The sequence below is a fragment of the Ictidomys tridecemlineatus genome, chromosome 8 (assembly GCF_052094955.1).
Source record: "Ictidomys tridecemlineatus isolate mIctTri1 chromosome 8, mIctTri1.hap1, whole genome shotgun sequence".
In the NCBI taxonomy this organism is placed as follows: Eukaryota; Metazoa; Chordata; class Mammalia; order Rodentia; family Sciuridae; genus Ictidomys; species Ictidomys tridecemlineatus.
The window spans coordinates 135,980,235-136,007,510 of NC_135484.1; the positions used below are offsets into that span (position 1 = coordinate 135,980,235).

Genomic DNA, 27,276 nt, shown 5'->3' on the forward strand with positions numbered 1-27,276 from the left:
GACTAAGTTACTTTATTTTTTAAATCTGTCAATGCTACAGTAATTGAATAAATAAGATTTTTTTAAAGTTCAGTGTTTATAGATATTTATTGAAAGTGAATTATAAGCCATTAAATAATGATGATATACACCAGGAAGGGATTTAAGCAAGAAAAAGGCATGTCATTTCACCACAAGAAATAAAGACTATAGCTGGAGTTTGATAGCCACAGCTTTAAATCTTTTTTTGAATATCTTTTTAGTTGTAGTAATAATATCTTTATTTTATTTATTTAGTTTTAATATGGTGCTGAGGATCGAGCCCAGTACCTCACACTTACTAAGCAAATGCTCTACCGCTGAGCCACAACCCCAACCTAGCTTTGGATCTTGTGGTAGAATTCCCAGCTCTGTCAGGTCTTTATGGTAGAATCTTTCTTATGGTCCTTAGCTGGAATAAATAGAAAGCAGTTAGGAAATTTCTTGCCCTGTGATCCTAACAATGTTAAAAAGAAAGCACTCTTTTTAACAAGCCTGATGTGGAAAAGAAAAGGGAAAATTACAAATGTTTGGGTGGCACTGAAAATCCTACGAAGATGGGCTCGGGTTGTGGCTTGGTGGTAGAATGCCTGCCTAGCATACGTGAAGCACTGAGTTCGATTCTCAGCACCACACACAGTTTTTAAATAAATAAAATAAAGGTCCATCAACAACTAAAAAATATGTAAAAAAAAAAAAGAAAGGAAAGAAAATCCTATAAAGGAATTTGTTGTTTTTTATTTTTAAGCAATACAATAAAATAAGATTAGCCAGTTTATCTGGCTGAATTAGACTTTTCTAGTTACAAAGTTAAAATTTCAAGTAAATACTGTATTTTTCACTTCTTTTCTTGTAGATGATGGACATGGTATAGACATAAATAGCTGCCATATTTCACATCAGGTGAAGCTATGTGCCAAAGTTTACCAAAAAAAAAAAAGGATCTTAGATAATATTCCATTTATAGGGAGTTTTTGAAAATAGCACTAATATGCCTGGCTGATTGGCTATCTACAACATCAAAGTGAACATGAAATTCTAACAATAAGAGGTTTACCAAAGAAATTTGTTGATGGTACAATGGTTACTGCGCTTTTAGTGGAAAGTCTAATAGACATAAGCAGAACTTAGTCTGGGTCAATTTCCCACAACCAATTTTCTGTCACAAATTTGTGTCAAATCTCTATTTCTTTCTGTCTAGACTTTGAACCTAGATTAGTTTGAGAAATGGAATCACTCTGAGGAAACTACATAAATTTTAGTGGTATTTAATGTAATTAAGTGGTATGTGTGTGTGTATAAATAAAATGGATGTTCAGGATAAAATGGTATATCAAAAAAAATGAAAACATTTAGGAGGGAGGCAAGGGAAAACATTAATATCAAAAATATTAAAAATGGTAAATGTAAAGCATGCAGCATCCTATTCACGCCACCGGATATGTCTTCATTAAGTGTACTCTTTCCAGTTTGTGTGAACAGCCCAGATGAATAGAAGAGAAGCCGTGAACTGTAAGGGAGTGGAAACACAAGCCAGGTATAAGGACCATCCCGATTCACCAGACACATCCTTAGGTAGCTCTAGATTGTGCTGGAGTAGGCCAGCAACCAAACAACTTCCTAAGCCCAGTGTACTCAGACCTGCCAGGAGATGGAGAATGCCCTTGGCATGGGGGGATACGAGCTTCGGCAGATACAAGCACAAAGTCCAATCCAAGCCCCAAAGCACATCAAACCTAGACTACCAAAAGGAAAAAGGAACTGGCACTGCCAAAAATAGTTCCCAAGTAGATCAATTCCACTATTATGTTTTCGGGATCAACAAAATTTCTCCATGAACTGCTCATTTAGTATAAAATGCATGCATTTTGTCACCTTATCAAATTTTGTCACCTTATCAAATTTTGTCACCTTATCAAATGGCTGTCCTTTCTGGTGGAGCATACCAATGTGTGTTTGGGGGTATGGTGATACACTGTCTCCATACTGTGCCATTATATCAGAAAAGTGCATCATTATAAGTCTTTTCATCTGCCTCATCACTAATGAAGTCTTCCCAGAGGCTTTTATTCAAATCACTTGAATCAATTGAACTGGAAATCAATAGTCATACCCGAAGTCTGTGCCAACTGAGGCTGCCATGTAGGTGGTGGAAATGAGGCTCAGCACACAAGGAATTAATTATAAATGCTTTAGTGAAACAGATATCCACTCTGGCATTCAGACTGCCCACCTGTGTCTTCTTACTCCACCAGCTTCACCTTCAGCTCAGAACACAGCACCCTACTCTCCCGGCACCTCCTCTGAGGCACTTCCCCCAGAGCTCACCCTCTTCATAATCCAAGATGGGAACTTTTGATTCAGAAACGGTGGAAACAAAATTGAGCCAAATTTGGGGAGGATTTGCAGGCAGGGCTTTAATTGTGGAATAAGTAGGACTTCCGCTGAAGGGAAACAGCATGATGGAAGAACCAGACAGCTTCCCTAACAAAGGGAGATGGGAGATTTTAATTGATATGCTGGGGGGGGGGGCTAGGGTCTGGTAATTTCCCACCTGCCCAGAGCATGGTTCCAGTTACATTTTTGTATCAGATTCAGACACCAGGTAGTAACAGTAGAGTTGTCCCAGGATTGGCTGAGCTACTCTTGAAGCTGCCACCATCATCTGTGCAAATGTCCTGGCCTTGTGGCTTGATCTGGGTCTTAGAATAGCAGAGAAGGACCTTTGCTGCTTGTGCTGCTGCAGCTGGTGGAAAAATACCAGGGTGGCAGAGTAGAAGAAAACACATAGCAGCTCCCACCACCAATCAGTATGTCTACAAGCAGAGCTGAGTGGAATTGACCCAAGTGCTAAGGCAGCAAAGGGAGCAGAGATTAGTATGAAGACAGAGATAACCAGCCTTTTCATTCCATCCCAGTCACCTATCAGACACCTCCTGCAGGCCCAATGAAGTCAGTGTTTTCAACAGAAGTGGCCCACAGGTCCCTGAAAAGTAACCTAGGCCACCTTTATCATTATAACCCACATCAGAGGTGTCATCTACATTAAAGCTACTAGGAAACCAATAATGTATCCACGCAGCTGTGTGACCTCCTAAATTAGTGATTTTTAAGTTGACTAGGGACAGGCAAAGCTAGAGGGTTTGTTTCAGTTATTCCTCTAGTAATAATTCCATCTTATGCAAATAGTCATCTTCTGTTTTCTTCAGTCTTGATGACAGATCTGTTGACAGGAACACGAGAGTAGAGAAAAATATACTATGCTACTACAGGGGGTGACAGTTTATTGTACCCAGGAGTTTATGTCATTGTCCCAGCCTTTTGTCTCCCCAAGTTCTCAGAATCATCATGTAAACTGATCATGCCCCATGTTCAAGTCCTTGTTCCAAGACCCTTGTCTTAATTCTTCAGAAAATACCAAGTGTTATACAGAGGAGGGAGAAGGATGCTATTGTTTGACTGATTTGTCCCCAAAGATTTCTGTTTGCCACAAAGGCTTAGTCCTCGTGTGGAGATGCTGAGATGGGGGAAGCTTTTAAGAGGCAATCAGGTCTTGAGGGCACCACCCTTGGAAAAGATTAATACAGGTCTCATGGAACTGGGTTAATTCCCGTAAGAATGGGCTGTTATAAGGGAATATGGTACCTCCATACTCCACTTGGCACTTATATGCATGCTCCCAATGCTATGATCTCAGTTACCATGAGGCCCTCGCCAGAGCCAAGCAGAAGCCAGCACCTAGCTCTTGAACCTACAGAACTGTGAGCTAAACAAATCTCTTAAAAAATAAAGTTCCCAGTCACAAGCATTTTGTTATTGCAACAGAAAACAAACTAAGACAAAGGGTAAGTACCAAATCAGCAAGCACTTGCCACCCCCCACTTTCCTTTCCTCACCTCAATCCTAATTTCCATGTTCCCTGACACTCACCAATTCCATTCTGTCACCACAGCTTGAGTACCATAGGTAAAGTGGACCAGGTGCAGAATCAACATATGAGTAGCAGCAGTGAAGTCAGAGGGGCAGTGGAGGTCCTCCCCACCATGCCTTGGAAAACAGAACCTGGCCCATTGGTTTCCCCTGCATTGCTGAATGCTACAACTGCATTTCCAGCAGGTAACATTAGTGGCTGCAGAAACCATGGCCACTTTTTTTTGATAATATTTGCCATGAAGAAAGTAACCTGGTATAGACTCACACAGTTGTTAGGTTATGTCTCTGACCCCTGGCACAATTTGACCTGTCAAGGTAAGGGGGCAGTGTGTGTGTGAATAGACCCATGACCCACCAAACCACAGGGAAGTAGAGATGCACATGCAAAGGGACTGATTTCTCACTGGGCCTAGTTACCTGCTCTCCCACCTCCGTGGAGTCTTCTAGAGAGCTCACAGAAATTTTAGAATTTTTGAGCTCCCAACAGGGGGTTCCTGAGATGAGCCCTCACCCCTCCTCACAGCTCTGCATTCTACTCTAGACTCTCACTAAAAATGGGATGAGATTTTCATGCCACAGTGGAGAAGAGAGAGGCATCACTTATCTTCCTATGCCTGGAGAAGGGCCAACGGTGATGGCAGTTATCTGCCCACAGTGAAGCCACAGGGTCCTTCCCAGCTGCAAGGGGGTAGGTGACGGCTCATCCCCGGAAGGGATGAATGAACCCAGCAGCCAACTTGACCACAGACCCACAGAGAAGGGCAATTTTGGATCCTGGAAAAACATCTCACATGCAAACAGTAGTCAACATGGGACTCCAAAATGGGCCCTTTATTTATGAATTGTTACACTGCACTGATAAGGTCACTTGGGTCACAGGCACATGGTGGAGTGTTGAAAGAAAAGTGGGTCAGAGGGTGAAAGCAGAGGACTGCACCCAGGGATGACTGTTTCCTCACGGAGAAGAAACTCGGCCGCAGAACAGAATCCCTCTGGTCCTGCTGTGCTGGATGAAGAAGAGGAAGGGGTGGTCTGCACAGAATCTTGCAGTGAACCTCATGCACCTCATCATCATGATAGCGGCAGTGGCGGCTGCAGCTTCAGTACCCTCCTCATTGACCTCCACAAAGGACTTGTGCACGACCTTGGACAGATGCAGGTCTCTCCTGGATGACATTCCAGAAAAGTCTGCCCTGGCTTCATCGAAGGCATCGGTCATGCCCAGGCTGCGAAGGACTTCCTCCAAATCATAATTTTCCTGTAGCTTAAACCGAGGGAGGAAAACCTCCACCTCCTCTTCATCCATCAGGTCTGGGTTGGTCCACTCTATGTATTTCTCATAAGTAAGTTCCTTCTCCACCTAGAAGGGAGTTGAACATGTCAAGACCGAGCTCATGCTGTCACACAGGGCCACGTGCGATAATGGCGATGTTCCTCGTTGTGATTGCAAGCTTCACCATGGCCAGAGGTGGTGCTAGTGGTAACTAAGGTAACTAGACAGAGCTCAGGGGCAGCTCAGCAGGAGACCTTACCTAGCATCTGCAAGGCCCTGGGTTCCACCCCCAGCACAGATACAAAAAATAAAATAAAATAAAAAGCTAACTGGGAACTGGAGAAATAAGCTACATCAGAAACCCAATGCCCTTCCCCTGCCATCACGGCCTCGTTATGGCTTAGTGCTCCTTACCGTTTTCAAGTCAATGTGTTCATCGGGCAGCATGATGATCATATTCAGCTCTTGGCTGACGTAGGGAAGGACCAGAATCTTGGTGAATATTTCCCCTATATAGGTCATTTTAAAAGTAGACTTCTGAAACATCATTTGCACAGGCTTCTCCTCATTCTGTAAGGAAATGGACAACTGTTAAGTAGAAACATGGCCCAGCTGGCACAGTGCACTAACTCCACAGAGGCGGCCCCTGTGGGCCCCAGGAACACTCTTGACCCAGCTTCTAGGACAGGCCATGAGGTTCCTCCTGAACCTTGTTATGGTTAGACACCAACTGTCCCCAGAGGCCAGCGTGTTAAAGGTTTTATCTACAGTGTGGAGCTATTGGGAGGCGGTGGAACCTTTCAAAGGCAGGGCCTAGTAGAAGTTAGGTCCTTGGGGCAAGTCCTTGGAGCCCTTCCTCTCTCCTTCATTTCCTGACTGAGGTGACCAGTTTTGCTTGATCAACTGCTCCCAACTTTGCCATCCACCACCCCCATGCCTAAGAGCAAAGGGTCTGCCTCATCATGGATGGGAAACTTAAATTTTGAGCTCAGATGAATCTGTCCCTTTTTAAGTGGATTATCTCATTATTTGGCCCACTGAGAGAATGCTGACTAACAAACCTCCCAACACCAAGGTGCCCAGACTCACACCCAACACCTTTCTTGGTGACTTCACCTCTTCTTACTACTTTGAACTTAATCCACAAATGTACAGTTCTAGCCGGGACCTCTCCCCTGGACTCCAGGCTCATGTATAATACTTGCTGCGTGACACCCACACTTAGACTAAAAGAAAGTCCTAGTGTCACACATGACTGTGGGCTCCTTATATCTCCTTCCTGCTCCACCTACACCTCTCCCCATCACAGTTGGCAGTGACACCATGCATCCAGTTGTCAAAAGCCACTGTGCGTCCTTGCTCATGTCTTTCTCTTACTCTCTGCATCTCACTCCTTAGCAAATTATGGTGGCTCTACCTTTGAAGTACAACCAAAACTTCATCTGTTGTTCTTTCTTCCACTGCCATCACCCTATCCCTGGAATACAGAGATGCTCCATCCCTCAGAGGGATCCCAGTGAAACATAAGTCAGATCACACCCCTCTGACTGGACACCCTGCCATGACACCCCTCTCCTAGGAGCAAGATCTGAAGGGCTCAGTACATCCTATAATCACAACAGCTCATCTCCCATTCCTTGTCTCTCCTCACCTCCTACTACTCTCCCTCTGCTGGTTCCTATACTCACAGGGGTCTCAATGGAAAATCAGGGTCATTCTATCCCTCCCCTGTCCACTCATCCCTAAAACCTAGAGGGTACAGCCTTTCCTCTTCCTGGTCTTTACTCAAGTATCACCCTCTCAGTGAATGCTTCCTTGATAGACCTGACCTGCAACTGTACCCCCAACCACAGCTTCCTGTCTGCTTCCTTTGTGTCTCTGCAGCACTTACCACTGCCTAACAACTACTAATGTCTTATTTAAGCTTCTGGTCTCTCCCTCAAGAAAATGTAAGTTTCATGAGGCAAACATGTTCAGCAGGTCAATACCCAGCACATCATAGGCACTCAATTAACATCAGCTGAATAAATGAATAAACAAACTGATGAGCAGAAATAGCAAAGGGCCATCCTCAGACCAAGAGAAAAAGACAGAGGACAGTGACCACATCCTACCCTACAATACTGCTTAACTCATGAGTACTCCATAGTTTGATACTAGCAGCTACTAAAATTTTGTTTTTAGCTCCATGCAACAGGCACAGCTGAGGGAGCTCCCTAGTTCTCTGGCACAGCACACCATTCCGGATCAAATGCAGTAAACCAAAGACATGTCTGCTGTCACTTTCTGTCTCTGCCTTGTCGAGCTTGCCTGAACTAGACCTCAGCCACAACAGTCTCCTGCCCTTGGCTCCTCAGACATGTCCTTGGCCAGAACTTGGCACACTTTTTCCATAAATGGGTGGACACTAAATATTTTGGCGTTTGTGCTACAGACAGTTTCTATCCTAACTACTCGATTCTACTGTTGTGACACATATAAACAAGTAAGTATGTGTGTGCAGCAACAAAACTTTATCTGATAAACTTGATATGGGCCAGCTTTGGCCCACAGGCCTCAGGGTGCTGACCCCACCTTATTCAGTTTCTCTGCATTCCCCTCCAGAACCCAAGGTCTCCAATCTTATAATAGAAAAAAATCCAATCTTGGTAATTTAATGACTCACTAAATATATAATTATGTGAGCTTTATTTCATTTACAAATGAGGAATTCAAATAAAAATACTTATCTACTCAAAATCCATGCCCCTGGAGACACCCCTGCCACCACTCTGTGGGCTGGTACAGTCAACCCCTGCTGCAGCTCCACCCTCTCCCTCTACTGCAAAAAGCAAGGTAAACTGCTTCACTGCTCTGTATTGAGCAGTTCTGGTTTCCCTCTGAATACAATGGCAGAACCTCCAAAGAAGGTCTTTTGCCCTCCATCTTCTGTCCTTCCTGCTCCATCCTGCCTGGACAGTGGAGGCTGTATCTGAACCCTCCTGTGAGCACGAGGAAGAGGCCACAGACTGAGGGGGCAGAGCAGGGAGAGCTGGTTCCCAAGAGCCTCACCTCAGTGCCACATCAGCACTGGGTTCTCCTCTCCTCTGGGCCTCCTGGGTGGTGAGATGAGCTGTGAGCTAAACTGCAGAGATCTGGGGTTTCTGTTGCTTACAGTTGAATGAAGCCCTAAAACATCTTGTTAAAGATGAATTTCAAGGAGAAAAAAATCATATTTTGAGGGGAAAACAGGACAGTTCATTTCAGAATAAATCTCAACACAAAATGTATGTCTTGAAAAACTGAAGGTTCAGATCCAAGTGGACGAGGAAGATCTAACTTATGGTCAGTGATCAAGAACACATTAATCCATCCTGTCTGCTTTGCAGCATGTAAAAAAAAAAACTCTATAATTAAAAAGACTTTTAAAAAATTGGATTCTGTGAGAGAAAGACACCAGGCCATCAGCAAACAATACCTTCCAAGCTGAAGGTGGTTAAACTCAAGAGTCTAATTCTGTGTAATCCCTTTGCTTGTTTTTAAACAAAAATATGTACTGGTGTTATCCTTACAAACAAAAGAAGACTGAAGATCAGTGATTGGTTCAGTATTTCCTGAGCACCAGCTACTTACAAGTCAGCATTTATATGACAGCCATCTGCCCTGGGATGGTTTTCCAACAAATGTAAAAAGTACTTCAACCACTGCAATGTCTTGGAGAGACCAGCAGAGGGCGTAGTGACAGCTTAGATAAAAGGGCAGAAATCAGATAAGGCTTCCAGTGGGGACACCACTGTAAAGAAAGAAGTGTGGTGGGGTCCCAGAGGCAGAGTCCATTCACCTGTCCCACACCACCACAGCCTATGGGGCTCCTTATTCACCAAAGCTTGGCTCCACAGCCCAACATCATGATACATATATGCTTGAGGCTGCCATTGCTATGAAACTGGCATATCAACGTTTCTATCAAGAGACAACAATAAGGACCTGGTAAGATGTCACCAAGGATGCTGTGGCCTGGCTGCACCAGAGATTTCTCTACTAGGGTGCTAAGAGTTATCCTGTTGCTGAAGTAACAGGGAATCTTGCATGGGATTGCCTATCTTTATTTCTCCTACTAACAGCCAACTTCTTATGATTACACTAGTCATATAATCTAATACCTCCAGATTATCACAGCCTACCTCATAAATACCTCAGCCAACTCCCGCAAGCGCCCTTCCACCATGAAACTGTAAACCATTATGCAAACCTGCTGACTATATGGTTGAAGATAACCAAACTCATCATTTCTGTTTATAGTGACAAAACTGTAAAATAGAACAAAAATGTAAAAATAGAAACTAACTGATCCATGGCTGTTCATTGAGTGCTATTATATTGAAATCTCCCTCAAAAGTGAGATATTGGTAACCTGTAGGCACACTATAAGACAAGAGGGCAGAAGCTGTAATACCTCAGATCTACACTGCAAGAGAGGAAGACACATAGACATTATGAAAAAATAAGGGAGAAAAGTGCCCCAAACAAACCAAGACACTTTAACAATAGAATCCATAGACAGTGCAGTAGGTGAAATGTCAGAGGAGGAGTTCAGAATATACATAACTAAAATGATTTGGGAAATAAAGAATGACCTAAGGGCTGGGGATGTGGCTCAAGCGGTAGCGTGCTTGCCTGCCATGCGTGCGACCCGGGTTCGATCCTCAGTACCACATACCAACAAAGATGTTGTGTCCACCGAGAACTAAAAAACAAATATTAAGAATGACCTAAGTGAGCAGATACAGGCAAAACTCAATCACTCCAACAAAGAGATAAGCAAACAAATTCAAGTGACTATCGATCACAAAAAAAAAAAAAACAGAAATCCTAGAAATAATAAGCCAATTAAAAAACTCAATAGATAGTATCACCAACAGACTAGACCACTTGGAAGACAGAACTTCAAACAATGAAGACAAAATATATAATCTTGCGGGCTGGGGATGTGGCTCAAGTGGTAGCACGCTCACCTGGCATGCGTGCGGCCCGGGTTCGATCCTCAGCACCACATACCAACAAAGATGTTGTGTCCGCCGAGAACTAAAAAATAAATATTAAAAAAAAAAATCTCTCTCTCTGTCTCTCTCTCTCTCCTCTCTCACTCTCTCTTTAAAAAAAATTTAAAAAAAATATATACCAAGCGCTAAAAGATAATGTATGTCAACCAAGAATCTTATATCCAGCAAAATAAAGTTTCAAATTTGATGATAAAATTAAAACCTTCCATGATAAACAAAAGCTAAAGAATTTACAGAAAGCTGCACTACAGAACATTCTTGGCAAAATATTCCATTAGAAGGAAATGAAAATAACTATGAAAATCTGCAAAGGGAAGAACTACAGTAAAAGAAAAGCCAACCAATGAAGAAACCAAGTCAAGCTAAATACCAAAAATAAACAAAAATGACCGGTAACTCAAATCATATCTCAATAATAACCCTAAATGTTAATGGCTTAAACTCACCAATCAAAAGACATAGGCTGGTAGAATGGATTTCAAAAAAGACCCAACAATATGCTGCCTCCAAGAAACTCATCTTATAGGAAAAGAAGCCCACACACTGAAAGTAAAAGGTTGAGATAAAATATACCATTCACATGGTCTATGTAAGCAAGCAAGGATTTCCATCCTCATATCAAATAAAGTAGACTTCAAGCCAAAGTTAATAAAAGGAATAAAGATGGACATTTCATACTGCTTAAGGGAAACATACATCAACAAGACATAACAGTTATAAATATATATGCCCCAAACAATGGAGCATCTACATTCATCAATCAAACTCTTCTCAAGTTCAAGAGTCAAATAGATCACAACACAATAATTCTGGGTGACTTTAACATACCTCTTTCACTACTGGATAGATCCACCAAACAAAAGCTAAACAAAGAAACTATAAACTCAATAATACAATCAATAATTTAGACTTAACAGACATATATAGACTATTTTATCCATCAATGAGCAGATACACTTTCTTCTCAGCAGCATGTGGATCCTTCTCTAAAATAGACCATATGTTATGCCACAGGACAAATCTTAGTAAATACAAAAATGGAGAGATACTACCCTTCATTCTATCATACCACAATGGAATGAAATTAGAAATCAATGATAAAATAAAAAATAAAAACTACTCCAACACCTGGAGACTAAATAATATGCTATTGAATGAACAATGGGTTGCAAAAGATATCAAGGAAGAGATTAAAAAATTCTTAGAGGTAAATGAGAATACCAATACAACATATTGAAATCTCTGGGATACTACGAAGGCAATGCTAAGAGGAAAGTTCATTGCATGAAGTTCATAGAAGAAAAAGTCAACAAATAAATTACCTAACACTACATTTCAAAGCCCTAGAAAGGGAAGAACAAATCAACCCAAAGCAGTAGAAAACAGGAAATAATTAAAACCAAAGCTGAAATCAATGAAATTGAAACAAAAGAAACAATTGAAAAAATTGACAAAAAAGTTGATTCTTTGAAAAAATAAATAAAATTGAGAAACCATCGACCATTCTAACAAAGAGAAGAAGAGAGAAAACTCAAATTATTAACATCCATGATGAAAAAAGATATATTATGATGGACACTATAGAAATACAGAAGATAATTAGAAATTATTTTGAAAATTTGTACTCCAATAAAATAGAAAATATCAAAGACATTGACAAATTTCTAGAGGCATATGATATTCCTAAACTAAATCAGGATGATATACACAATTTAAACAGATCAATTTCAAGCAAGGAAATAGAGGTCACCATCAGAAGCCTACCAACCAAGAATAGCCCAGGACTGGACAGATACACAGCTTAGTTCTACAAAACCTTTAAAGAAGAACTAACACCAATACTTCTCAAGTAGGGCTTATCCCAGGGATGCAAGGTTAGTGCAACATATGGAAATCAATAAATATAATTCATCACATCAATAGACTCAAAGATAAAATTCATATGATCATTTCAATAGATGTTGAGAAAGTATTTGCTAAAATACAGCATCCCTTCATGTTCAAAACACTAGAAAAACTAGGGATAACAGAAACATACCTCAACATTGTAAAGGATATCTTTGCTAAGCCCCAGGCTAACATCATTCTAAATGGAGAAAAATTGAAAACATTCCCTCTAAAACCTGGAACAAGACATAGATACCCTCTGTCACCACTTCTCTTTAACATAATTCTTGAAACTCTAGCCCAAGCAATTAGACAGACGAAAGAAATTATAGGGATACAGATAGGCAAAGAAGAACTCAAATTATCACTATTTGAAGATGATATGATTCTAAACCTATAAGACCCAAAACATTGTACCAGTAATCTCCTAGAACTAATAAATGAATTCAGCAAAGTTCCTGGATATAAAATCAACACCCATCAATCAAAGACATTTCTGTACATCAGTGACAAATCTGTTGAAAGGGAAACTAGAAAAACCACCCCACCTATCTCAAAATAAATTTAAAAAAATATTTGAGAATAAATTTAACAAAAGAGGTGAAAGAACTCTACAATGAAAACTACAACACGTCAAAGAAAGAAATTAAAGAAGACCTTAGAATATGGAAGGATCTATCTTGTTTTCAGGTAGGCAGAATTAATATTGTCAAAATGACCATACTACCAAAAGCACTATACAGATTCAATGCAATCCAATCAAAATCCCAATGCCATTCCTTATAGAAATATAAAAAGCAATCATGAAATTCATCTGGAAAAGTGTAAGAGATCCAGAACAGCCAAAGCAATCCTTAGCAAGAAGAATGAAGCTGGTGGCCTTACTATTCCAGACTTAAAACTATACTACAGAGCAATAGTAACAAAAACAGCATGGTATTGGCATCAAAATAGACCTGTAGATCAATAGTACAGAATAGAGAACACAGAGTCTAACCCCCAAATTACTGTTATCTTATATTAGACAAAGGCACCAAAAACGTACATTGGAGAAAAGACAGCCTCTTCAACAAATTGTGCTGGGAAATCCACGTGTAATAAAATGAAATTAAACCTCTATCTGTCACCATCCACAAAACTCAACTCAAAGTGGATTAAGGACCTAGGGAATTAAACCAGAGACCTTGTGCCTAATGGAAGAAAAAATAGGCCCAAATCTCCATCATGTCGGATTAGTCCCCAACTTTCTGTGGTGCAAGAATTAAAACCAAGAATCAATAAATGGGATGGATTTAAATTAAAAACTTCTTCTTAGCAAAAGAAACAATCAGAATGGAAGAAATCAAAGAAAGATTCTACAGAAAATTCTACAGAATGGGAGCAAATCTTTACCACAAGCATATCAGGTAGAGCACTAATCTCTAGGGTATATAAAGCACTCAAAAACCTTAACACCAAAAAAAAACCAAACAAACCAAAACAAACAAACCAATCAATAAATGGACCAAGGAACTGAACAGACACTTCTCAGAAGAGGATATACGATCAATCAACAAACACATGAGAAAATGTTCAGCATCTCTAGCAATTAGAGAAATGTAAATCAAAACTACTCTAAGATTTCATCTCACTCCAGTCAGAATGGCAGTTATCAAGAAATACAAACAATAAGTGTTGACGAGGATGTGGGGAAAAAGGCACACTCATACATTGCTGGTGGGACTGCAAATTGGTGCAGCCATTCTGGAAAGCAGTATGAAGATTCCTCAGACAATTGGGAATGGAACCAATATTTGACCCAGCTATCCTATTCCTCAGTTTATATCCAAGAGATTTAAAAACAGCATACTACAGGGACACAGCCATATCAATGTTTATAGCAGCACAATTCACAATAGCTAAATTATGGAACCAACTTAGATGCCCTTCAGTAGATGAATGGATAGGGAAACTTTGGTATATATACACAATGGGACATTATTCAGCATTAAAAGAGAATAAAATTATGGCATTTACAGGTAAATGGATGAAGTTGGAGAATATAATGCTAAGAGAAGCAAGCCAATCCTAAAAAACCAAAGGCCAAATGTCTTCTTTTATATGAGGATGCTGACTTATAACGGCAATGGCGGGGAGAGCATGGGAGGAATGGAGGAACTTTAGATAGGGCAAGGGGGGAGGGGAAAGAAAGGGGCAAGTGGGTAAGAATGATGGTGGAATGAGTTAGACATCATTACCCTAAATACATGTATGAAGACGTGAATGGTGTGAAAATATTTTGTGTACAATCAGTGACTTGAAAAATTGTGCTCTATATGTGTAATATGAAATGAATTGCATTCTGCCATCATGTATTACAAATCAGAATATATGAATAATTTACTTTAAAAAAAGAGAAAGGAGTATGAAGGTACTGAAGAGAATGGGGAGGATCCAGGTCCATGAGGACCCTCAGACACCAAATTTGGAGTTTGAACTTTATCTCAAAAGTTCTGAGAAGCCAAGAAAGACCTAAAGTTAGCCTGAGAGCTACACCATCAGATTTGCCCTGTAGATTAACACACCAGAGAAAGTAGGGCAGGTGACAGTAGGGGGGGCCAACAGAACCCTTGGTGTCATATAAAAGGAGGATAAGTATGAAAGCAAGGCCCCAAGGCTTCAGGGGGTCCTTGCTGCAGGGCTACCCTACGCCATGCAAGACACAGGCTCCAAGTGGTGGCCTTCATGATCTAGAAACCAACAAACACAGGCCCTGTGTCTGGGAATCTCCTTTGTTACTATGCAACATTCACCTTGCTGACTTTAAATGGTCTCTCCTGGGTGAGCTCTTTGTCAAACTGTTTATCCCAGTTTCCTTTGAAGTAGATGGCATTCACGAGAACCAGTTTAGTGTCTGTATTCAATGAACCTGGAGACAGCAACTCTGCAATTTTATCTGAAAGGAAAAATTAAAGAACCAGTTAGCTAAGAGTTTTCTGATGGGTGCATCAGTGATGATACAGAGAGGGGCCCACCTCCTCAAATGGTCAAGCGCAGAGATAAAGGATTACATATGCCCCAAATAATAAAAACAGATATTTTTCATCAAAACAAAGCAACAGTCCTGGCACCAAGAAAAAAAAAAACTTTTAAGTTCTGGCAAGAAAAATACCATCATTTGAATAAAACATAAAGTGAACAAGTAGATATCAGTAAGTGAATTAAAGGACTGTTCAAAAAAAAGGATTATAAATTTAAACTTTTGAGGGGCCAGATATGTTTGCCCTTATTTAAACACTGCATTACACCACACACACACACACACAACACACACACACACACATGTATGTATTGAAGCATAACAAACAGTTTTGTTACTATTTTTAGTACAATTTTTAACAATACTATTTTTATCAACTAAAAATATTTAAATTTTTAAAAAGATGACTGGTTACAAGATGCTCTTTACAAATGTAAAAGCACAGTTTACCCAGACATGGTGGTACATGCCTATAATCCTACTGGCTTGGGAGGCTGAGGCAGGAGGACTGTAATTTCAAAGCCAGCCTCAGCAACGTAGGTCCTAAGCAACTTAGAGAGACCTTCTCTCTAAATAAAATATTTTTAAAAGGACTGGGGATTTGGCTCAATGGTTAAGCACCCCTGGGTTCAAAGCCTGGTACCAAAATTTTTTTTTTTAATTTTACATTAACTTACATTAAAAACCACAAGTAAATGAAGATACTGCTAAGCAACTTGCAATAATGCATGAAAACTGTGGAGCATGAGCCCACACTACAGAGGACACAGCTGAGACCTGTCATGTGAATTTTTCCTTTGGTGAAAAGAAAGAACAGCCAACAACAAAAAAAAATTTAAGTGTGGATTGCTGACTACTGGAAAACATCATGGATACACTGAGAACAGCAGAGAGAAGAAGCTAGAGAAAATGTCATCCATTGACAGTATTTCAGCAGCAGATTTTAAAGTTATTTCAAGAACAAAAATATCATTCTTCATATTTGACAATCTTGTTAAGGAACTGAAAATAAGACTGATTAAAATACTTAAAAATAGAACAACAGGATGAGACTGTAGCTGAGTGGAATAGCATCTGCTCAGCATGCACAAGGCCAAGGGTTGGATTCCCAGCACTGCAAACAAAGCAAAAACAACCCCATCATCAACAGAAACAACAAATAAAAACTATGTTTTTACCTTCTGTTTTTTTAGCTACCCAGGTGTTTATGTGTTTTCTGGACTCCTCTGTAGCATTCAGAAAGTCAAGCTCTTCCATCTCTGCTTGGTAGAATTTCTGGCAGGAATCTTTAAAAGACTAAATCAGAACGATTTAGTTGTGATTTTGCATGGTCCCAAAAATAATTAACACCAACAGTGTACTTCTTTAATGTACCAAAGCACAAAAATCAAAAATGTGGAGATTTAAAGATGTAATTTACAAATAAATATGTAGAATGAACCTAAAATCCACCTTCTCAGTTCTTGGCCATCTTTAAATGGCCCAAGTATCAAATAAACTTCATTGCATAAAGATGGCTGGATCTTTATGGGACTTGCTAAGCCTCAAGAGGGAGGAAGCTGGGATACAGTAACTGTGGAGAGAGTGCTAACCCAGCAAGAGCTCAGACACCACTGCTCTCTAGAATGAGAGAGGCTGAACACAGAAAGTAGAACACAGGAAAGCAAGCCATGATGATGACGATGATGATGAAGACAACACTGAAGTAGATCTGAACACGCTGACAATTGAAGAACAAAAGAAAAAAATTACAAAACAACATATGTTGGATAAAGGCACAAATGCAGGAAAAATTACTACAAAACAAAATTTCTACATATGCAGGAAGAACATATCAAATCCACAAAAGCTCTAATTCTGGGAGGGATGATGGGTTGTGGGAAAGAGGTTGATGAGGGCTCTTCCTTTGCTGGCCCTATTGCATTCTGCACAAAAAATATACTCATGTGTGACTTGAGTAGTTTTCTGATTTTTTAAATGAAAAAGTGTGAACAAATACATGAGTAACCAGAAACCTGAGTGAATTCACAGCCCAGGCTCTTTCAGCTGCACTACGAATCCCCCTCCTCCCCACCACCTTGCTTCATCAAAAGCAGCGAGTATGACTTACTGAGAGGAAATCATAAGACTTTTCTCCAAAGAGCCTGTTGGCTGTTCTAAGCAAGTACTGTGTGTCCGTCTTGTTCACTTCAGTGAGAAGGGACTGGAAGCCCTGGTGGACATCTCCACCTCCACTGCTGCTGCTTTTATTTAAAGAAAGTACCTGAAATTAGAAACACAACAAAAACACACCATTGCAGTAGGCACTGACTACAGGGAACAAGCAAACTATACTAAACTTGGCCTAAGAACTGTGCAGATTCTTACCACCAACCAATTAGAGACAAAAAGTATATTGAAAGCTCATTCTTCAGTGTCCCTTCCAGGTTCCTTCTCTGTATCCTGTCAGTATTGGTCTGAGCAGAAATGGCTCTCCACAATGCAGGCTCTTTGTAGCTATAGCCTAGCTGGAGACGGGGCTACCAGCCAGACCTCTCATCTCTGTGAACATAGACTGCTCCTAAAAGTTGTAAGGTACAGTTTTTCCCAGCCTTAGGTCTGGAATGGCTCTGACCAACAGAATTCAGCAGAAGCAATGCTGTCCAGGCCTGAGCATTAAAAACCCTAGCAGCTGTCCCATTCACTCTTTTGTACCCTGCTGCCATGATGGAAGGAAGTCCAAGCTATCCCCTTGGAGGATTTGCTACACACAGGCTGAGTTGCCTGGAAGAGAACCAAGATGCCAGAAGTGAAAGAAGACTCCAGGGACCTTGCAATCCAGCTGCCCATTGCAATAGTAGCATGAATGACCCCAACTGGCTTATATAACAGGGAGCATTAAGAACTGCCTGTGAGGCCACCGAATCTGAAAAACAATCAACCATTATTATATCTAGCCAGTAAGTTTGGGGATGGTTTGTTTTGCACCAACAGATAACACATGCAGCAATGCAGAAGTGTTCTAACATAATGAAAATATTAAAAACGTGGTACTGGATTTGGACATGGCAGTTGGCAGAGGCTGGAGGTATAGGGATGAAATTACTACTGCAGACTACAGAAACAAGGAACTTGTGATATGGTAGACACTGCTGGAAATAAAATGTTCACCTGCAGCACGAAGTAAGATAGGGCACGTTCCCAACTCTCACATCTACCTAAGATGCCCGGGAAGCATGTACCTTCCTTTTAGCTGCCTAAGTTATAGAGTATGGGAAGAGAGAGATGAGCCAAAGAAAAAAATTGTTCCATTTTCAAGCAGAATTTCAAGGAACTATTTCTAACCCAGGTCTTGATGGGTAGAACATAAAGGTGTTTCTTATCTCCGAGCTCCCTCTCCATTTGACAAAATGATTCTCAACATAAGAAATGACCTCAGGGTAGAGCTCAAATACATGGCCTCAGGAGCAAGGTCAAGATCCACTTTGTAAAAACCTTGGGACAACAAAGGTAGCATCTTGTAGACCTCTAGACAAAGGGGTTTCTAAGCAACTCAAGGGCATTGTCCCACAGCACGCTTACTTCCAACCCAATACACAGTCTGTCTCAAACAGGCTTGTGCATTTGGCTTGGTCCAATGCAGCAGGCTATTACTTGAGACCCAGAAATCCTACATCGGTATTAAAGGAGTTATAAAACCTTGTAACTAAAAGGTGAGACAGTTCAAAGTGAAGAGAGGTCCTTGAGCCCCAACTCTCTTTTGGCAGGAGAAAGGCTAAGAGAGAAACAAACATGAAACATGACCCATTTCTTCTGGAAAAGGACGGGAGTTGCCAAGCACTAAGCCCAGAATGCACAGGGGCGTGCCATGGCCTGACATGTGGAGGACCAGGAATGCTTCCCAGGAAATGCAGGTGGAGCCAATCAAGGAATATTCCCACCCTGAGGGCAGAGGAGCCTGGCGCACACACACCTAGCTGGGTTTGGAAATTGCTACAGTTCAGGGGCTGCAATGTGCTCACAGGGGTGCTCAGCAGGGGTGCTTAGCAGGGGTAGCATGTGCTTCTTGTCAACTCTCCATCCACACCCCTCTGATACCCTCTGATGTCCATCCACAGCAATCCCTTTGGGATTTGAAGTGTGGAGAATCAGCTCAATTGACAACTATCAGCATTTACTATTGCTCCCAAAGGACACCAGGTACCTGAGCCATCTGGACTGCGGTGGTTCCCTTTGCCCCCAAGAGGACCATGGCCAGGGCCGAGGAGATGCTGATAGGTGAGTAAAACACATTTCTTGAACTGTCTTCACCCAGCGTTTTCAGAAGGTTTAAGGCAAAGGTGCCACTTGCTTCCAACAGAGGATCCATGATGGCAAGCCTGGAACGATGGACTTCAGGTCAGTATCACATGAACACAGGCTCACAGGCCAACTGCACTTTCCCTCCCGTTAACTCCACTGCTGCTGTGGTGCAATAAGCAAACAGAAGCACACAGAACTCTGAGGGTCTCTTTTGAGGTCTCAAGATCATTTTATGTCCTAATATTCAATGAAAAAGAAGAGTAAAATTTAATACTATGATCCTATTTTGTGAAGACCTGTGCATAGGCAAAGTATAGATGGGACACATGCACCACGTTACTGCAGTCATTTCCTGGACTGGGTAAGAGAAAAGGTGATTAACTTTGGCTTCCACATCTGTATTCTTTGTGTGTTGTAAGAGCTTATTGTGTCATTTAATTTGAAAACCATTTAAAATTATAAATTCACTTGCAAAGTTAAAAAGACATGACACACAAGTGTTTTTATAATTTGGGAGCGTTCCCCATTTTAGGGAAATCTAAAGCCTTAAAATAAATATGGGAAATAAAACCACATGAGACCCTTCTCTCCTCTGAATCAAATACCCACCCATCACCCGCAACAAATGAGGGTGCACATACAGGCATGCTCAACAGGACACCACTTAACCCTCAGTTCTCCTTCTAGGAAACCTATGCATGGGACAATATCTGTGGTCCACTGAACAAGGTCCCCAGACACATCCAGGTCCTAATCCCTGGAACCTGTGAAATTTCCCTCATGTGGCAAAAGAGAATTTGCTGCTGTGATTAAGAATGGACCATTCAGGTGGCACCCAAATAGAGTCACATGTAGTTTATAAAAGGGGTTGTCAACCTGAGTAAAAAGAGAGAGAGAGAGAGAGAGAGAGAGAGAGAGAGAGAGAGAGAGAGAGAGAGGGAGAGGCTCTCTAGAACAAAAGATTTCCATTCAGAATAGAAAAGGGTTGCAACCCTGGTGGGAAGACTATGAAAATCAAAGATGCATGGGAGTAAGGGTAGGGAGGATGAGACCAAGAGAGAACTTGTAATGACAAATAAGAGCCTAAGCAGCCAGGCGCTGTGGTTCATACCTGTAATCCCAGTGGCTTGGGAGGTTGAGGCAGGAGGATTGCAAGTTTAAAGCCAGTCTCAGAAACCTATCAAGATCCTGACTCAAAATAAAAAATAAAAATAAAATAGACTGGGAATATGGCTCAGAGGTAAAGTGCCCCCAGATACAATCCCTGGTACCAAAAAAAAAAAAAAAAAAAGTCATTGGTCTCAAATACCCTTGCTTTATGGCAACAACTGGGCCTTAGAGGCCCATGTTCAATTTTTCTAGTCCAACAATGGGGAATTGAGGTAGGATAGAAAAACTAAAAGATACGTAGAAAACAGACAAAAGGAAGGACATGGAGAGTGTCATTTTAATCTGAAAGTCTCATGCCTTATGCCAAAGTTCTGCATGTGTTTCTTCCCAGGTCTGTCACTCCCCAAGCCAATTGAGCTAATTTCACTCCCAAATTTCCAGGCAATCTATCAATCTTTCAGTTGATGGAAATTCATCCACTATGAAAATTACCTTGTGCACTGTTGATTGTCTTACGTAAGAAACAGATTAAGCAAAGTGAGAGACAATATTTTAAGAAACATACTAGGGTACTTCCAATGTGACTTACCGGTCACTTAGCAGAGATCATATCAGTCTTAGAATCCTGAGAATTCCAGACCATCATACACCATCTTGTGATCATCACACTGAAGTCCTCCTCACATACCTTCCCATGTCCACCCCTCACCAAATTTCCTTTAAAAAAGCCTGAGAACCCCAAATCATCTCTCTCAAGATGACTCACATTCCCCCCTGAATGTCTATATTCCTTGCTTTCTTAAATAAATCTCTGCCTCAGACATGTTCTTCAATCCATTTCTGCACATCTATCAAGAACCCTACTGATCCTAAGTTGAGGTCCACCCCTCCAGAAACTCCTTAGACCTCTTCCAGTGACAGTTTAACCTACATCCTTGTTTCTTTTAATGAAGGAATTGTAACGTACAAAATCTGAATACCAGAGAAGGAGATGAGTACTGGTGCTGATAGAAAATACAGTTGCTGCTCAATTCACAATAGCCAAACAATGGAACCAACCTAGATGCCCTTCAATAAATGAATGGGTAAAGAAACTGTGGTATATATACACAATGGAATATTACTCAGCAATAAAAGAGAATAAAATTATGACATTTGCAGGAAAATGGATGGAGTTAGAGAATATTATGCTAAATGAAGTAAGCCAATCCCCAAAAACCAAAGGCCAATGTTTTCTCTGATAAGTGAATGCTAAACCAAAATTGGGGGGTTGCGCATGCGATGAGTGATGGAACTCTGGATGGGCAAAGGGCAGGGAGGGTGCATGGGGGTAGAAAAGATGGTGAAATGAGACAGACAGCATTACCAGAGGTACATGTATGATTGCATGAATAGTGTGACTTTACCTGAGTTAAGCAGGTCTATAATGAGCTGCACAGGACTTTACCTCCAAAGTTTTGAAGTACCAGTTCATAGCTTCCCTACCTCCAGCTCTGCTGTTAAGAACTTTCCTGACATTCGGACCCCAGCTCCATCTATCTCACAACACCCCGACTCTTTCAAGCTTAGGAAATCTTATCCCCATCCCTGATATCCAGAAATGTCCCAGTGATGTGTCCTTCTCTGGGCCCAGTTCATTCTTTTTGGTGGAGATTTGGAGGGCCCTTTCAATGTAGCAATTTAAAAATTTCTCCCTTCTACTCAGGAAAAACAAATTAAAGTGCTTTCTCATTTCCTGCAGAATCTCTGTTCTCTGCTTTTTTACCTCCTATTTGTCAGGCACTAACACTCTTGGAATGAACTCATCTAGGACTTTCCAACCTTCTGAATGTCATAGCACACACAAAGAATGATAACTAGTACTATACTTTGGGACAAGACTACTTGCTGTAGAGGTGTGCAGCTCAAATCTCCAGCCACCAGGCTGCCCCCTCCAGCTGCCCTGAGTTGGAGAGGTCAACACCTTGATAATATCCCAACACACAGTGAAAAGTTCTACTCAGACCTTTTACTTTTCTTGCATTTTCTGTAACAATTACATTTTGTCCCATTTTCTGGAGAAAGGCCATTGTCCTCCAATCTTTCTTTCTTTCTTTTTTTTTTTTTTTTTTTGGTTAATATCAGTTGTTACACTTTTTAATTTCCAAGGACTGTTTTTCTCTGATGTCCTTGGTTCCAATTCCTCAAAGAACTTCCACTATAATTCTCTTGAGCTTCTTTTGCACCCTGCCTTGTCTTTCCTTGGTGTTTTGCTATTGTTGTGGTGGTGGTGGTTGGTGATTGTTTTATTCTATGTAGGTTTCTCTTTCATGCTTAGTATTCCCAAAAGTGCCCACCAAACCCTGGGTGTCAGTTCATATTTAGGGGAAAACACAAAAAGGCTGCTGGAAATTCTGTTTACACAAGTGGGACTCTTTGCTGGGGGCTTCTCTGCTGATGTGATCAAGGAGTCACAATAGTTTTTTCTGCTGAAGAATGGCAAATAGAAAAAACCCTGGTCTGGCTGCTGGCTCTGATGTGTAAATAGCTGGAGTGGGGCCTGGGGTGCTTCTGCTGGATCCCTCTCCCCTTATTTCAGCCCAGTGCTTTTCTCATCAGTTCTTGCAGGGCTGAGACCTACCTCCTATCACGGGCTGCTAGGGAAGAGGGGGGCTGCCTGGTTGCCAGGGCAGAGGGGATGGCATCTGAGGTTCAAACCACTCCATAAACAGACTTTCTACCAAGGGCCCTGCTGCCACCTGCACTTCACCCTCCCTCTCCAGGGACTCCAAGGTTGACAATGTCAGCTCCTCTGGGCTGCTCCTCCCTCCTCCCTCCACAGACACTGAGCTCCTTCCTCTAGCCACTTTCCTGCTCAAAACTCTGCTGGCATCTCTTGTCCACTGCTCAGTTCCTCTCTCCTTGTTTTGTCCTTGGTTTTAATGATTTAAAGGGCTCTTTGCCTGTTGGGTTAGCAGGGTTTTGTGGAAAGAAGAAGATGAATACACATGGCCACAAATATACCGACTATTTTTGTAAGAACAATAGAACAAAATGTGAATGCTGAAAAGCCACATTTCTTGAGTTATTATTTAGTCCCTCTTTTGTCATATATGTGTCCAAGCATTAAATCCCATGTATTAAAATCTTTATTTGTCCTGAAACATAAATTTGAAAATAACCTGGAACTATGACATAATCATAAAACAATTTTCATTCTTACTTTGCAATAACATATAAATCCTTAACAATCAATTATAAAAGGATTAGAGTTCCAATCCTAAAAAGAGAAAGTAATCCAAATTCTAAGAATTTTACCAATCACTAAAATATTCCAAATAATAAAGAAAATCATAAGCAATCTAGTGAGATTTTTTTAAATGAGGTCTTTCTCTTACCTATTCATGTTCCAGTAACAAGGATACACATTTCACAGATGGCATTGCAAACTCAGTGTCTAACTATGGCCTTTCCAGTGCCTACTTCTACAGCTGTAGGAAATAAGATGTGGACACTTCATACACACACATAGACACACACACACACACACACACACATAAAATTCATACACATTTCAAAATTACTCACTGCTTTGAAAATAAAAACAATTTTATAATTGTTTTTTATAAACTGTTTTATAAATAAAAACTATTTTAATCATTGACATAAAAAAGAGATTAAGTCTCTCTTAATGAGCTACTTTATACATATTTTGAACATCTAATAAATCTACCCTAGGGTTATTTCTTCCCCTGAATCATGACCAGTAACTCTGAGCAGTTCATGTTCACAACTGAATTTATTCAATTGATCAAGTCCAAAAAAATTTTAAGGTGTCAATCTTTGATTGTGTTCTTGATTTCTTCGACTAACAGTATTTTCATTTCCTACCAAATGTAACCATGTAAAGTCAATTTAAATGGAAACTTGCGTTCCTGTTTTGTCTCTGCTTTGCTTTATTGTGCAGTTGCAGGTGTGTCTGGGTATGTGTGGTTGTGTGTAATTTCTTTGAGCAGTAGATGCCTAATAGGTAATAATTAGACATTATTTTCTTCTTCTGATGTGTTCTTGTCCCAATCCTTGACCCAGCCATCTTAGAAATGTAAGGTGTGTGGTCTTCCATGTGATCCTACACCATCCACCTGGCTACTCTAATGGGCAGATAGATATAAGGGGGGAAATACTGATGCTGTTTGTTCTAATTTCATTCTACTGTTAATAGCATGAGTTAAATGTAATAAAATGCCTTGAAATGGAATCTTAATTATAGTAATCCCTAACTATATGAGGGCACAGGACCTCCATAGCAAATCAAAACCCTCAGATGTTCAATTACTTTATATAAAATGATGTAGTATTTACTATAACCTATGCCCACCCTCCTGTATTCTTCAGATCATCTCTAGATTCCTTATGTCAGCTAATACAACGTAAGTGCTATATAAACAGTTGTTAAACTATATTGTTTAGGAAATAACAAGGGAAAAAAAGGCATATGTTCAGTAAAGAATCAATTTTTCTCCCAATATTTTTCATTCACTGTTGATTAAATCTGTGGATAGGTAACATGTGGATATGGAGTGCCAACTGTATTTTGCTTATGGAACCAAGTACCCCCTTTGTCAAGGCACCAAATCATAAGGGATGCAATTACTCAGGGGTAGTCATGAAACACTGGCACATACCCAAGATATACTGATAACAGCAGTCATTCGGGGTAATCACAGTACACGTTACTGAGCCTCAGCACTAAAATGCCCCACCCCTAGGCCTTGAATCCAAAAGTTCCTTAATTCATCTGAATTTATCCCAGCAATTCTAACTCATAGGAGGAAGGAAGCAGGCACCCAGGGCATGTTCCTAACATCAGTATAACTAACTGAACCCCACCCAAGATGAAAAACCAGACCCAGCTTCCCCCTGGTATCTGAGTATTTCTCACCCCATGTGAATGTTAATTTTCCATGAAGTCTGTCAAAATTGAGCTTAAGGTGCCCTTCAACAGATGAATGGATAAAATAATGTGATATATATATATGAGATGGGATATTACTCGGCCTTAAAGAAGAATAAAATTATGACATTTGTTGGTAAATGGAGCAGGAGACTATCATGCTAAGTGAAGTAAGCCAATCCACAAAAACCAAACTCAGAATGTTTTCTCTGATATGCCAATGCTAATTCACAATGGGAGGTAGCTAGGGAATAATAGTTACTTTAGATTAGGTAGAAGGGAGTGAAGGGAGAGGAGTGGGTATGAAGGTAGGAAGAATAGTAGAGCGAATCTGACATTATTACTACCCTCTGTACACATATAACTATACGACCAGTGGGATTCTACAGCATGTGTAACCAGAAGAATGAGAAATTATACTCCATTATATATAACAAAGTGCACTCTACTGTCTTGTATAACTAAAACAAAAATTTATTCTAAATTTGAGTTTAAAGGGAAAGGAGAGAAGGAACTAATTTAAATGCCAATTTTATCCAACACACAACCCTAAACATAAGTAAAACTTTTCCCATATTCTCTTATTTTAAAAAAAAATTGTAGGCGTGGACAGACAGGATGCCTTTATTTTATTTGTTCATTTTTACATGGTGCTAAGGATGGAACCCAGTGCCTCACACTTGCTTGGCAAGTGCTCTACCATTGGGCGGCCCCAGCTCCTCCCCATACCCTCTTATCCTTGAAAAGACCAAATCTTGTAATTTACTGCCTGCAGTACATTTAATTTAAAAAAAAGAAAGAAAGAAAGAAAAAAGAAAAAAACAGATCCTTAACAAGTTCTCAAACGATCCTCGAGAGGGGAGACCACGGCTCCTGCCCGGGAAAGGCGCTGAGGGGCCCCTCTCCCGCCGCCCCTGGCACCGACCCCTCGGCCTCTCACGCCTCCCGCCCTGCGGGTTCCTCAGGCCCAGCTCCCGGCTTCACGAGCCCGGGGCCTCCGGGTCGCCAGGAGGGAGCGGTCACCACGGGCCAGGGCCGGGCGGAGTCACCTGTGGGCTCGCGATGGCCTGGGATTACGGGTGGCCGCGGGACGAGCGGGGTCACCTGCGATCCGGGATCCCCGAGCTGCCGCTGGGCCGGCTCCGCGCCGCCCCCATCCCGCCGCAACCGCCTGTCCCTCGGTCGCTGAGCCTGCGCGACCCGGATCCGGGCGCTCCACCGCGGCCAGATCCTGCCCACAGACTCACCGGGTGGCGTCGCGGTCCGCGGCGGCCGCGGGGATCCAGAAGGGAACCTGAGCCGACGCTGCCCCCGTGCCCGGCGCCGCCCCACTTCTCCGGGCGCAGCCCTGCGTGTCCCCCGCCGCCACTCCCGGCCCCAGGCGCTTTCCCCGAGTTGGAGCGGATAACGGACCCCCGCGTGCCACGGCGCTTCCCACCAGACACGTACCTCAGACTCTCGGCGCCACGGCCCACGGCGAGCAGAGCAGAAGGAAGAAGATGGCCCGGCCTCCAGGCCTCAAATAGCGGCCGGGCGGGGAAGCGGGCGGAGTCCCGGGAAGGGAGCCAGGGCGCCGCGGGGACAGCAGCGGCCTTCGGCCACCGCGGGAGGAGGCGGGGCGAGGGAAGGCAGGGCGGCGACGCGGAGGCCGCAGGTGTGCAGCAGGTAACCACTGCACTTTAACCCCAATCCTGCGGGCGGTCTGCCCCGCTGCGGACTCCACCCGTGCTGGGGGGGCCGTGGGTCCTCTCCCGTAGCAGGGTACGAACTTCATTGCGGC

At 41.8% G+C, this 27,276-nt stretch overlaps 2 protein-coding genes across 3 annotated transcripts; both read right to left on the reverse strand.

Moving 5' to 3' along the window:
* Positions 1-741: 741 nt before the first annotated feature.
* LOC101967843 (claudin domain-containing protein 1) lies at positions 742-4,618 on the reverse strand. Its single transcript, XM_021721531.3, is given in 3 exon segments — positions 742-1,471; positions 1,474-1,689; positions 1,692-4,618. Coding segments are annotated over 3 exon segments (609 nt in total). The 5' UTR covers positions 2,059-4,618; the 3' UTR covers positions 742-1,445.
* A 137-nt stretch (positions 4,619-4,755) lies between these two features.
* On the reverse strand, positions 4,756-27,276 carry LOC101968119 (serpin B6). 2 transcript variants are annotated; one of them, XM_078020470.1, is made up of 7 exons: positions 26,946-27,276; positions 19,352-19,530; positions 17,283-17,431; positions 16,351-16,468; positions 14,946-15,088; positions 5,639-5,794; positions 4,756-5,311 (listed from the first exon to the last, which is right to left on the reverse strand). In XM_078020470.1, the coding sequence occupies exons 2-7, from the start codon at positions 19,518-19,520 to the stop codon at positions 4,907-4,909; spliced, it is 1,140 nt and encodes a 379-aa protein (XP_077876596.1). In that variant the 5' UTR covers positions 19,521-19,530; positions 26,946-27,276; the 3' UTR covers positions 4,756-4,906. The 2 variants fall into 2 exon arrangements, with proteins under 2 accessions (XP_077876596.1, XP_077876597.1); XM_078020471.1 differs by lacking the exon at positions 26,946-27,276 and adding an exon at positions 26,744-26,766.